This window comes from Alligator mississippiensis, chromosome 1 (assembly GCF_030867095.1).
Source record: "Alligator mississippiensis isolate rAllMis1 chromosome 1, rAllMis1, whole genome shotgun sequence".
Taxonomy (NCBI): Eukaryota; Metazoa; Chordata; order Crocodylia; family Alligatoridae; genus Alligator; species Alligator mississippiensis.
The window spans coordinates 112401257-112414744 of NC_081824.1; the positions used below are offsets into that span (position 1 = coordinate 112401257).

Here is a 13488-nt window from a genome sequence, read left to right on the forward strand (position 1 = left end):
AAGCTACAACACTAAAAAAATACTTTTCATTGTCATATCACTTCATCTTCAACTAAGCAAAATTTTGTAAGAAATAATGTTCAGACCTGGGACCCCTGAGAAGAGAATACAGAGGCACAACCTTCAGTCTGTCAATGATCTTTGCTTGAATGGGCCTCTGAAGGCATGTGCCCAAAAGCTTGCAAAGAACATTTGTTCCAACTATTTAGTTGGTCTAATAAAAGATATCACATCTACCCAGAGAACCTTGTTTGCCTGTGTCCTTAGACCAACACAGCTACAACCAACAACCCTCAGAGCCCGAGGAAGTCAAGGAACTGTGTGAGAGTGCAGGAGGCCTATGTGGAACTTACTGCAGGGTTACAGTAAAAGTGAATATTTTTCTTCATTACTTGACTTATTTTAGAAATATTAGGGGAAAGGAAATGTTATTTTTATCAAACTGCAGACAGGGTTTTTTTCTCCATGCCTCACTCCTTATCTAATAGGAGTTAAAAGACCTTATGCACAAGACTCTCTTTGCACAAGAGAAAGCTTTAAAAGATCATGTTATATACCAGGGCTTGACAGTGTTTTTGGGCAGAGTGCCAAAAAGCTTGCAACCTCAACTTGTAAGATGTGGGTGTGCCAGAGGCAGATGGTGGGGGAGCTGTGAGAGGCTCAATCCTTGTTGTGGCAGTGCAGCCCCAGTCCCTTCCACACCATCTGCCCCAAGGTGTAAGTGCCAAGCAAACTGCCTTTGCATGCCATATTCTGGCACCTGTGCTGGGTACCTCTGTTATGTACTTTCAGTGGGGTATACTGGCCCATAAGACCCTGGCAAGGGGAAATGTGTTATTGTGCTTCTGTCAAAACAGACTAGGGAATAGATTGCCATTCACTCAGCCCCCCTGTACACATTACAGGTATCGTGCAGTTAAGTGGTTAATTGTGCAATTATCTTGAGACCAAAGTACTTATCACACAATAAAAAGCTCCAACCAGCTGTAAAGTTAGGCCTGAAAAACATGTACTAAAATAATAGCTGGTTGCTATCAAGCTTTAATTTGCATGTGTAGCAGGGTCTCCCCTGTGGCTGGGAGCCCTGTCAGCTTCCAGGCCACCCAGCCACAGTGGTGCATTGTGCCCAGCCAGGGCTGTGTCTCACAGCTGCTCAGGACTCTCAGCCCCAGAAGCTGAGAAATATGGGTCATGGCAGCAACCTGCAGCTGCTGGGACCCAAAGTCCCATACTGCAGATGCTGAGTCCCCACAGCATGCCTCTCAACAATCTCCCCATCCAGAGTTTTCATGTACCCCTGGGATGGGGGGGTCGCTTCTGTGGTAACCCTCCCATTCTGGTGGTTTCACTAACCCCAGGGCAGGGAGGTAGCCACAGGGGCAGACCTCTCACCCCTGGGGTTTCATGCACTCCTTGGGCAGCGTGATTGCCACAGTGATCCCCCCTGCCCCAGGGGTACATGGGGTGCCCCCATGGCAGAGAGTCCTTCAACTGGGGTGCATGGGGCTACCAGCCATGGGAGCTTGCTTTTTGCTGATGCAGAGGGAGCCCTTGATTGGGCTGCCCCTGCATTGGCAATAAGACATGGAGGGATCTAATACGTGATCTCACAGTCATGCCGCCTGACATGTACATGTGACATTGCAGGAGGCACAGTTGTGTGAATTGCTCATTTGATCCCAACATGCCTGCATGTGTAGAGGGGGCTAGAGTCACAGTCTTCTTGTCTCCTCACCCTCTGCTCTAATAGGGACTGGGGAGAGGTTAATAACTCGTATACAATCCCTCCCACATCTCACCCACCTGTGGAAGCTGCTATCTTACCCAAGTTGCTATGTACAATACAGACTAAAGAGTTGACTTATTGCTCTCCTTCTCCCCTCCCCTGATATATTAGATTGTCTAGAATCTGGCCCAGTATATTTTAAGACATCTTAGATAAAAACCTGAAGCTTTAACTGATAACCTTTCAACAGCAGTGGAGCTGGGAATACCCTAAATCCAACTATTTGTATACTCGGTGAAGTTTTCCATGAGTTCTGTTTTATTGTGAGCAGGTGCATTACTTCTGATTACCTCCAGTTAAAGCTTTAGTGCGATCATTCTGTTTAGAAAAAATCTTTGATTTTACAATGCAGTACCTTGATTTGTTTCTTCTGCTTCCATTCTATGTTGTTCCAAACTTACAATTTTATTTGAAAGCAGAGTCCATTTTAGTGTGAAGATTTTATTACACAAGTGTTACAAGCAGAAGGTGCCAAAAAACTGGAATCAGCATACCAAAATTTTTATTTAACTGCCTTCTAAAGCAGTAGGGGAGCATGGAAAATCTAATTCTAATGTTAGTAACCCCACTTGGGGCTATGAATAGTTCAGTGGTAAGCTATTTACCAATATACTCCTTTTATTTCTCCTTCTGTCTCTTCTTTATGGTTTAATTGTGAAAAGAAAGGAAACAACAAAAAAAAGGAGATTAGGGGATGGAAAATAAATATATTTGACTGTAATGAGCCTCACTGCAAGGATATACCAGGGAACAATAAGATGGGGAACCCTTCCATTTCACATAGTAATATGAGGCAAAGATAAGTTTATTTCCCTTTAGGAAAAATATTGTACACACTTACTATAATAAACATTGCATATATAAACATTATTTATAGGGAAATGTTTTGTGTGTGTGTGTGTGTGTGTGTATGTGACAATATATGGGACAATGTACAGTGTAAGCTTTGATGTAAATAGTACGGCGTAGTAAGGGTGAATTTCTTTCTTATTTCTCTTGTTATGCAGCTTGCGAATGTGCCCATTTTGGCAATAATTGTGATCCAGTCACCGGCCGCTGTGTGTGCCCTCCCAACACCATAGGAGAGAAGTGTGATAAATGTGCACCAAATTACTGGGGCTATGACATTGTCAGTGGGTGCAAGGTGAGCAGATCTTTATTTTCTCCATATGCATTACATACTTTCCGAGGGATAAAGTATGGTAGTTTACACCTAGGGCACAATTTTAAGCTCATGCAGCACTCCATGCTTCTGTTTGCATTGTGAGGTTTATTATTGATCAGAGCTATACGTGCCTGCGACTTGTACCTGACTTTTGGAGATACTCTGTCTTGGGGATGCAGCCCATTGCTTGCAGAAGAAAAAGCCTTAGTAATTGCAGCAAGCCTTACTGTTGCCCATGCTGAAGCTATTGTCTCTAGTTTGCATATGATTGCTTCATTATAGACATATTAACACAACTAAGAAGATCACTACTTTTATATACAGGCTCAACAGATCTCAGTAAAAGAAGGTCTTTGTCATATACTTAGAAAAAAGACTAGGGAAGGGAAGGGAAACAGGAGTAAATGTCATCTTTAACCTGAATTCTTTATTCTTTTATCAAGAGATGTGTAAACATTCTTATTAGCATCTAAATCCCACACATCCTACTGTTTGACATGAGAGGTAAGAAAGTGTAGGGGAGAAAGAAGGAGAAGGAACGGAAAAGTTGGTGGAAGTAAGTAAGAGAGTAAGGGAGATGATATGAAAGCTATAATAATGTAACATATTCAGCAAAGCCTCGAACTAGTGATAGAGAAAATTATGCCGAGTTCAAAAATCTGCTCCTATCTGCCTTTCCCATTGACAAAGTGGGATTTAATACTGCTGCAATTACTCAGAAGAGTTTATGTTGCCTGAGTGTAGTTGTACACCATTAAAATACTGTCTGAAAAGGCCATTTGTCATGTAGCTGAGGTTGATTACTAATTGCCTCATCTTTTCTTCTCCTCATGTGCATGTACAGCTTCCCTTGTGAAATTTCTGTCTTTCTGCCATATGCAGAGTGGTTGGCTACTGAAACTGGTCTAATAAGGGTGAAGCCCCATGTGTGATCTGTGGAATACATTCTCTGTTTGTCTTTTATATGAGTGCATTAGCATGGCAGCTGCTGTGGCACCACCTAAATTAATAATGATATATCAGCTACATCTTCCCTTTTAACATGTTACAGCTAACTTCTCTTAGGCAAGGTGTGAATGCCCACTCCACTTGAGCTCTTACAGCAACAAATTTCAGGACCTGTCGTAATTCAGAGAGCAGAGCATTGCACAGAACTGCCTCTTTGCAAAACAAACATTACATTTGATTGTAATTTAGGTTTAGATATTGCACACTGAGCGCATTCAATGTATGGTGAGCAATTTGCTTTCGAGGCTTTATGCTCTGACATAATTTACTGAATAAGCCTCTTACTGTGAAAAGGTTTTAAATCTTACACTATGGAGCAGCCTGTCAGACCTTCCATAAGCATTAGATTGTCTGTTATATACAGTAAAGATTGAATTTGTATCTTTCTTAGAAGTCACTTGAGTTGTGAAACAATCTTTTGAATTCAGGTGGAATGCTAGAGGTAGTCACCTAAACAAGATTTACATTTTGCTTACAATTAAATCTGCATTTTCCCCTCCTTTTGCCAGCTTTCCCTCCTTTACTTCAGTGAGAGTATCTATGCCAGTTACTGTGGTAACTTGTAATACTGGCACTAATTACTGGTGTCCTGTGATAGCACACCAGTATAGCCACAGTTATGCTACTGAGGGATTGTTCTCTACATAACCTCAAGGGCCCATACAGTGTCATTTACTTGGAAGACCTTCCTGACTGAATAGTCTATATTTCAGTGAAGTGTGCACTGTGAAGAGGGGCCAAAGAGGAGAATAATTTCCAAAGTGAATGCATAGTGGGGAGATTAAGTTTCCTGATAAAATTGTGTCTTTGCAGCAAGCCCCATTCCTTAGAGAGAGTTCAAGTTTCTATCACCCCAAAGTTTTAGCTGCACAAAGAAGTTTGTTGTCCACCCTGGACCATAAGGACTAATTGTTCCACCAGGTCTGGTGGCCTTCAATGGTACTAGGGCAGCATGGATGGCTGCAGCTCCAGAAGCGTTCTCTGAGCTGTCCTGCACAGAATATGATTTTTTTTTTTTTGTGCACTTAATAAAGTGCTTTTTTTTGTTAGTTTACTCAGAAATAGTCTGGTTACTGTATGGGTTCTTTTATGATACATAAGCCTCTAAAAAATAACATTTGATGAAAAGGAAAAACAGTTATTAAGAATACAGATAGATTCTCATCTCCTACTCCTCACCAGCTCAAGCAGGTTGCCTAGCACTATAATATAAATGCATTGCTGTTGACATTACAAATATATTACTATAAAGGAGCTCCCATGTGTGTCTCACGAATGGCTGCAGATAACAAGAGTTCTTAGGAGAAATGCAGTTGACGTTGATTTTGTCTCTCTCCTCTGTAGGCCTGTGATTGCAGTGTGATTGGCTCCCTCAGCTTCCAGTGTAACTTAGATACAGGCTGCTGCTTTTGCCGCCCGGAGTTTGCTGGGGAAAAGTGCACAGAATGCAGGTTGGGATATTGGAAGTATCCACAATGCATTGCTTGTGATTGCCTCCTGGCAGGAATCAATCCACAGTCCTGTGATCCAGAGAAGGAGAAATGTTCCTGCATGGATCGTACAGGTCAATGTACCTGCAAGGTAGGACAACGTGGTGTGACATCAGCTTAGACTCTGTCCTCATTTTATGTCTTTTTTTTCCCTGTTGTTACAGAACTGTTGTTGTTTCTAACTTGGACTGTAGAATATATCCCTGCAGTGTGTCCCATGTTTCTGGTCAGAGTTACTCCATGTTACTTCCCTTCATTATGTTTCAACAGCTAGGCTTGCACAGAGGACTAGTAACTAAGGATGAGTGAACTGAACTGGCAGTATTGCCTGTTAATCTTTGTGTGAAAAACATGCTTTTCACTCCATTTTAAGTCTAAACTCTGGATTCTCCAGGAGGAAGAAAATAATTTCCTAAAACAAAAGAAATGTTTTTCTTGTTTGTTATTTTTAATGTCAATGAAATCAGCCATTATTACATGCCTAAAAGTGCCATAGACTCATAGATTGTAAGGCCAAAAGGGAGCTCATAAGATCATTGGGTCCAGCCCCCTTCACCAAGCAGCAAAGACAACTGAGGGTTGGCTGACCCCAGCAAGGTGACTGTCTAGTCTCCTCTTGAAGATTTCCAGGGTAAGTGATGGCACCACCTCTGGAGGGAGCTTATTCCACAGTCTGGACACCCTGACTGTGAAAAAGTTTTTCCTAATGTTGAGCCTGAATTGGTCTTCCAGGAGTTTGTGGCCATTACTCCTGGTTTTACCCTCAGGTGCCCTGGTGAACAGTTGCTCACCAAGCCCTTGATGTTACTCTCCTAGTATAGCAGTAAGCTGCTATCAAGTCCCCTCTCAGCCTTCTTTTCCTCAGGCTGCAGAGTCCCAGATCCCTCAGCCTTTCCTTGTATGGCCTGCCTTTTAAGACTCTCATCATATGGATGGCTCTTCTTTGGACTCTCTCAAGCTTGTCCATGTCCTTGTTAAAGTGTGGTGCCCAGAACTGGATGCAGTACTCCAGCTGCGGTCTCACCAGTGCTGAGTAGAGTGGAAGAATCACCTCCTTAGCTTTGCTGGAGATGCATTGATTGATGAATGCCAGAGTATTATTTGCCCTGCTGGCTACAGTATTGCACTGCCGGCTCATATTCATACTGTGGGCTATTATTACCCCTAGGTCCCTTTCATTCATGGTGCTAGTCAGTTTGGTGCCGCCAAGCCTGTAGGTGTGTTGGGGGTTGCTCGTCCTGAGGTGGAGCACTTTACATTTCTCAACACTGAACTTCATCAAGTTCTGATCCACCCAACTTGCTAGCCTGTCTATGTCTGCCTGTAACTGTAGCCTATCTTCAAGTATGACCACGCTTTCCCATAACTTGCTGTCATCCATGAACTTAGCCAGTGAGCTCTTCACCCTCACATCCAAATCATTAATAAAGATGTTCAAAATATTGGACTGAGCACTGACCTCTGTGGGACACCGCTGCCCACTTCTCACCAGGATGACACAGATCTGCTTGCTACGACTCTCTGAGTTCTATCCTGCAGCCAGTTTCTCACCCACCTGACTGTCTTGGAGTTAAGTCCACAGTCCTCCAATTTTCTCATGAGAATATTGGGGGATACTAAATCAAAGGTCATGAACCCAAACACAGCAGCATGGGGCTAGCATGTAAGAATGAGAAACTAAAAACGACTGGGAACAACGTGCAAAAGCAGTGACCATTATGAATGGATAGAAAAAAATTAAACAGTGTGCGTTAAATTAATTTGTCAACATTCTTTCAATTCTAATAAATAGATACAGTGACAGTAATATTGACAACAAACAATTTTTCCTGGTGAGTGGTATAATTGATATTGTGTTTTTGTTTTTTTAATAACATGCTCATTAATACTTCAGTTTTAGTGTTAAAATGCCACAAATCTAGTATTAAATGTTTTCAAGAAGACTGTAACTGTTATGTGCATCCAGTGCTACACAGTCGGTGCATCTATATGTGCAATTAGTAGGCCTGTGGAATTGGCTAGTATTCACTTTGGATTCAGATTTGGTCGATTTGGGGGACAGTGATTTGATTTGGTGATTCAAATCACTGTCCCAAATCAATTTGGCTGAATCTGATTCAGAGATTTGGCCACCACGGAATTGGCTGAATCTATGAATCAAACAGGCCCCATCACCTGCCTGTTCTCCCAGCTCCCCACATGGCAGCCCTGCCCAGCCCCAGGATCCTGGCTCTTTAAAAAAAAGTCCTAATTTACCAGCTGCTGCCATGTGGAGGGGCGATCCCCACTGACCCCCACTGCCCCACGCTGTGTGAGGGGCTCTGCCATGAGACCCTATCCTCCACCCACATAAAAAAGCCCCACACTCACCAGCTCCTGCCAGGCCAGGGCAGGGAGGGGAGGGGAGGAGGGGGATCCTTGCTTCCCACCACTGCCCCACGCTGCATGGGAAGTGCCAACAGCCACTGCAGCAGTTGGTGAGTGTGGGGCTTTTTTTTTTTTTTTTTAAAGAACCAGGAGCTGGGGCCAGGTGGGGCAGCCATGGCAGGGTTGGGGGAGTGGGCAAGGGTGCACTGTAGCACCTTTGTACCCTAGCCAGCCCCCGGTTACTGTTCACACATTGGTTTTGGCACATGTAACTACTCCACTGTAGGATAGTACTTGTCCCAGAGAGCAATACAGGTGCATGTGTAGATGGTGCCACTTTACTGCAGAGCTAATTAGTCAGCTCTGCAGTAAAGTGCACGTGTAGATACACCCAGTATAACTTTCTCTATTCATACTAATTATATAACGAAGCTAAAAGCATTGACATTGCAGCAGCAAATACCTGAACATTTCAGCCCTTGTTAATATTGTTCAATGATGTAGAAAACTATTCAGATAGAGAGGAAAAAGCTTTTTTCCACAATATTTCTATAAAAATCTGTTTCTCAGCAAGTACAGTTGGTACTGCACCTTAAATGTTCTAAATGTCAAAACAAGTTCCTAGTAGACAAAAGGTTTGATTAACCCTGTCACTTTTAGAGGATATGAAGTTTCTGATTTTTTTTCAATCAGCTATTAAACCCTCCATATCCAAAGTTCAATTTGATTTCCCTATATATACCAGCATGGAACCTATAATTATCCAGTGGATTACAGTATAACAATTGGAAGTTTGAGAGCTCCTTAAATCTTTACTTAAATCTAGTCATCTTATATTTTCTGAATCCCCCTTTTCTGTATATTGTGATGTTTTTGTTTATTTTGAGTGAGTTTTAGCTCATTGGCATCTCCTAAGTAAAACCATCTCCCATGCTCTTTCTCTTACAGGTTAATGTGGAAGGTGTCCACTGTGACAGGTGCAAGCCTGGTATGTTTGGACTCTCTGCCAGAAACACACTTGGCTGCAGCAGCTGCTATTGCTTTGGCCAGACTACTGAGTGCAGTGAGGCAGAGGGGCTGATCTGTATGTGGGTGAGTAGGGAACTGCTGAGCCGTGTAATGCGATAATGTTGTTTCCTGCTGGCGTCTTTAGTCAGGCACAGAGAGGTAGCTAGAAAATGGCAAAACATTTAAGCAGTCTTTTCCCCTGCGTACACTGAGAAGTGGAGAGAGAAGCATGTTCCATTAGACAATTAGGGTCAAGACATTTAAAAAAAATCTCTGATATAGTAATAGATGTCAAGCCAAAGTGAAGCTATTAAAACCCTGCAAAGAGCAGTGTAGTCATGCGTGGGGAAATTGTGCTGTGAAGATCCAGTGCACTAGAGCATCATTTCACGTATATGATACAGTGATAAAAATCTGAACTTGATGCACAGTTTCCCCAGACGTAGTTCAGGGTCAGAGTTGCTTGTTATGAAATATGTAGATTTGATTTGAATTGTATTAACCCTTTATTTTTCCCCTATTGTAATTTTAAGCAATGTTTGTTACAGATAATGGTCAGTTTTAATCCTGGAGTACAGAATGGAGCCCACTAGAACAATTAGCAGCCTACCCCCTGAGATAAGAGTGGAGCCACAGACCAAGTACTAGATTGACAGTCCTGGGGTGTGAAACCTTTTGTATTACTATAATTGCTATAGTGCAGACAAACAGAACTCTTTTCAATCACTTTGCACCAGTGTGTCTCAGCTGTTATCTGGAAGGCCCATATCTAATAGAAAGAGGATGGTTCAGATCATTCAGTCATTCATCTCTCTGCCAGAAAATATGTCAATTATGGAAAGAACACCTGCCCACTGGCAACTCAACTGAGGCCACTGACTTACTTTGTTCACAGGACATCAAGCAGCCATCAGATGATGGCTTCTGGCCTCCACTGAATTGGGAATTGGACTGAATTTCAAGTGAAAACTTTTCATTGAAAGGCTCCATATCTCTTTGTCAATCTGTTACCAGTATCATCCACTTTTCCCTTGTCCATTTAGTGCATGAGTTCCTTCTGGAATATAATAGTACTTCTCCCTGCTCATGAACAGAAAAGGGTTGCAGAGAACTGGAACTATTTCTCAGGATTGTTCATTCACTTTGTCGATTAGATGTTGTTGAGAGTAGAGAAGAATGCAGAATAAGAGTGATAAAAACCAGTTATACCACAAATGAAAGTATCAGTTTTGTTGCAAACTGTTTTGGCCTTCACAGAAATGTACAAAATAAGCATAATTTAAAGTTGCTGTTTGTTCTATGTTTGTTGATTAATTGTCTCTCCTTGAATGTTAAGGTTTAAGTAGGGCTTTAGAGCTGCATCATGGATCACCTGGGCATTTATGGCTCTGAGGAGTCCAGTCTGCCTCAAAATGTATTCATGGCCACTGGTAAAGTCATAAATTCCTGATGCTGAGACAGAACTTACATGTATTTCCTGTTCAGTCACAACTTTCTGGTTGATTGAACTATTTGATGTATCATGGGAAGACCCACCTTCAGGAAGTTTACTTTGAAGATAGTAATTATAAGGAATACTTCTGTGTCCCATAATTGCATAAAGGCTTTTGGGAATTTTAAGTGGAATGATAATTAGTGGTGAAACTCACAGCGCACATTATCCACCTTCTGACACTGGTAGCAATGTCTTGTTCATTAGCTTAATTGTTGTTCCGGGCTCTTTAGAAACATGGAGTCTGTATTTCTGAGTTTGTTTCTTTTTCTTTTTGTGTGTTCATAGATGATATGTGAACAGCTTGGTAATTCTATACAGAAGGTATTGTAGTTTTCTTTTAATCACAGTAAGGATTTGTTTGCCATATTATTGATGTCCTTCAGTGAAGTCAGTTATTCCTAGATAGCTATGTGACATCTTTAATTTTTACAAGCAGGTATAGCTTTTGGGTCTGCATAGTTCAAGGTCTGCATATCACTTAGTAAACACAATAGTTTTGGGGAGGAAATAAAAGCTTAAGTTAATTCAGATGTCATTCAGTGAATTCAGGCACAAACCTTTCAACCCTGAAGACTTATTATAGCGAGGTGTCAGTGTATGAACATGAGAGATGTGTTTCATCTTAATGCAAGATTCCAAGGCTTTGAACATAAGAGGCCCAGCCAGCACTGTTGAAATCACATTAACAAGGTATATTGACAGTCTTCTGTTCAGAGCACGCTGTATATGGCCTTAACCAGTACTATTGGTTCCTTTGCTCATGAACATGAAATGGAAAAGGCTAAGTGATGGAATCTATATGCGCAATGCTTACCTTGAACCGTCATATTTTTATAGAATTACTTCAAAAAACCCATTGACGCCTCACTGTAACTTGAAATGAATTAATATAAGATTTTTTAAAAATTAAGACTAACAAATCTAATTACTCAAAAGCAAACAAGCAGAAAACTCTCAAAACAAAAAATCAGAACCAAAATGCATTTGATCATTTGATTTTTTTTTTTTTTTGGTCTTTTTAATTCCTTTATATATATACAGGTGACCTTGAAAACAGAGCAAATGGTTCTGCCCCTGGTGGATGAAAACCTTCAGCAAACAACTGTCAAAGGGGTTGCATACCAGCATCCAGAGATTGTAGCAAACATTGAACTGGTGATGCAAGATCTCCATTCAGAGCCTGTTTATTGGAAACTTCCAGAGCAGTTTGGAGGAAAAAAGGTTAAGATAAGTTTCTTCTGAATTCTGGCAAATGCTGACATTTTGCAAATGTTTTCTTTAGTACTGTTACAGAAGTTATAACAAACAAGAATGTGCTTGAAAAAAGTTAATATTTCATGCTATCGTTTGTCAGGGCAAAAAGTTACAAAATAGCAGTTAATTCTCTTAGTTGTCATTAAACTCAAAATACAGATGACCTCTTTGTCATCTGCATATAAAAATCTATAAGAAAAATGAGAGTTTTGTTGCAGAACGTCACACTCAAATGATAGTCCACAGATCTGTGAGGAATTCCAGTTTTTCAGTTATGGTTTATTGCTGTTGGTCAGTTGAGGGTTTTCAAGTTCAAGGTGTCTTTGTTTGCCTGCATTTTCTATAAATGGGGTTTATTTTTCAAAAAAACTTTAATTTGAAAAAGGAAAAATATATTAATAATGTTTTACTATCATGACTCTTGCTTTTCCTCTCAATCTGACAGAAAAGTTACACAAATATTTCATGTCATTTATAGGCCCAGGTAGTGGGAAATGTCTGAAATAAACTTCTTGTTGGATCTGTTGTAGGATGTATTATTGAAACCTCTCGGTTGGATTTCTGAAAGCATAGAAATTCTCTTTTTTGCACAATTATTTTGAGCACTCAGGATTGCCACATAAAATTTGTTTCTAAAGTTCGGCAGAAAGAGATGTCTATGTAGATCTCTTTGAATAAAATCCATATCCTACAACTAGTAAATACCTCTGTTCTCTCACCCTTATACATGTGTGCATGAATACACACACGCAAACACATGTATTTGTATCTGTGTGATACCACATTTACTTGAATATAAGATGGCCCCAAATATAAGATGACCCCCCAGTAATTAGATTCTATATGTGGAAAGTTTATGGATTTGTTATAATTTTCCAGGTATAGAATCTCATTATCAGAGGGTTGTCTTAAATGTGTCCCCCTATCACTGCTACAGAAGGGACAATAAATCTGGGTGTCAGATGGCCCCCTTATCCTCTATCTCCCCAACTTCTTTCTTCGGCACTCCCACCCCCACTTACTGGTCTCCCTGACACTTGGAAGTCAGGGGCAAATTTGAAAACACGGGTCTTGAAATAAACATATTTGTAGTTGTTTGCCATAGACTTAGTTCATCCAGAATTGATGTGTTTTACCTTTGATGTGTTTTACCTCTGCTGTAAGCGTTAGCGCAGGTACTGCATAAACACACTTTCAAACAGCACTTTTTGTACCTACTTATATATAGCACAAACTATACATGATATTAGTCTAAAGCCAAAAGGCTCATGATTTGCCATATAGTTTATTGGGCTGGTCCCAGCAGAGTCAACACCATTTCAAGCCCTGGTGACCCCATGGTTCAGCACTACTCAGTATGCGTGTGTATTCCAGATGCCCCTCACAAAGGATCTGTGTGCTAATTACCCACACATTACTGAAACCAGGTATTCTTGTCAGAATCAAGGGATCCTCCAAAATTTTTTATACAGATGAGGTGCAGGGCAACCTGGTCTGGCTCTGCCTCATGGAGGGTCGAGTCACACTAATTACGTACAACAAACTGAGAGATCGGCAACAGAGGGATTCTGGGTGAACTGTTTGATGCCCTGCTTGGTGAAGTTTGCCAGACATTTAAGGTGGGTGAAAAAACAGGAACCATTTGGAATGGGAAAAGTGCAGCTCAGCTGTGGGAGTGAGGAGAAAGTTGAGATGTATTCAATATAGTGGCTCACCATGGATTCAAAAAGAGTTGGTGCTGAGGGGAACTGAGCAAAATGGGCATTACCATGTATATAATCAAGATGGTCTACACTAACTGATTCAGTGGAGGTAGTATTGGTCCAGGTGGTTTTGCTGTACCTGGGAAGGGAGATCTCCTTCTCTCTGACCTTAAATGGCTTGTGTATTTGAGGATGGAAACTTGTCCATTGCA

General features: G+C 41.2%; 1 protein-coding gene across 1 annotated transcript in view; it reads left to right on the forward strand.

Annotated features, from left to right (window-relative positions):
- Positions 1–13488, forward strand: part of LAMA2 (laminin subunit alpha 2) — a 630290-nt gene that overhangs the window by 450240 nt on the left and 166562 nt on the right. Inside the window, exons 22-25 of the mRNA XM_019479551.2 lie at positions 2794–2930; positions 5304–5540; positions 8765–8908; positions 11361–11540. Coding sequence (XP_019335096.2) covers positions 2794–2930; positions 5304–5540; positions 8765–8908; positions 11361–11540 — 698 coding nt within the window. The remainder of the gene's footprint in view (positions 1–2793; positions 2931–5303; positions 5541–8764; positions 8909–11360; positions 11541–13488) is intronic.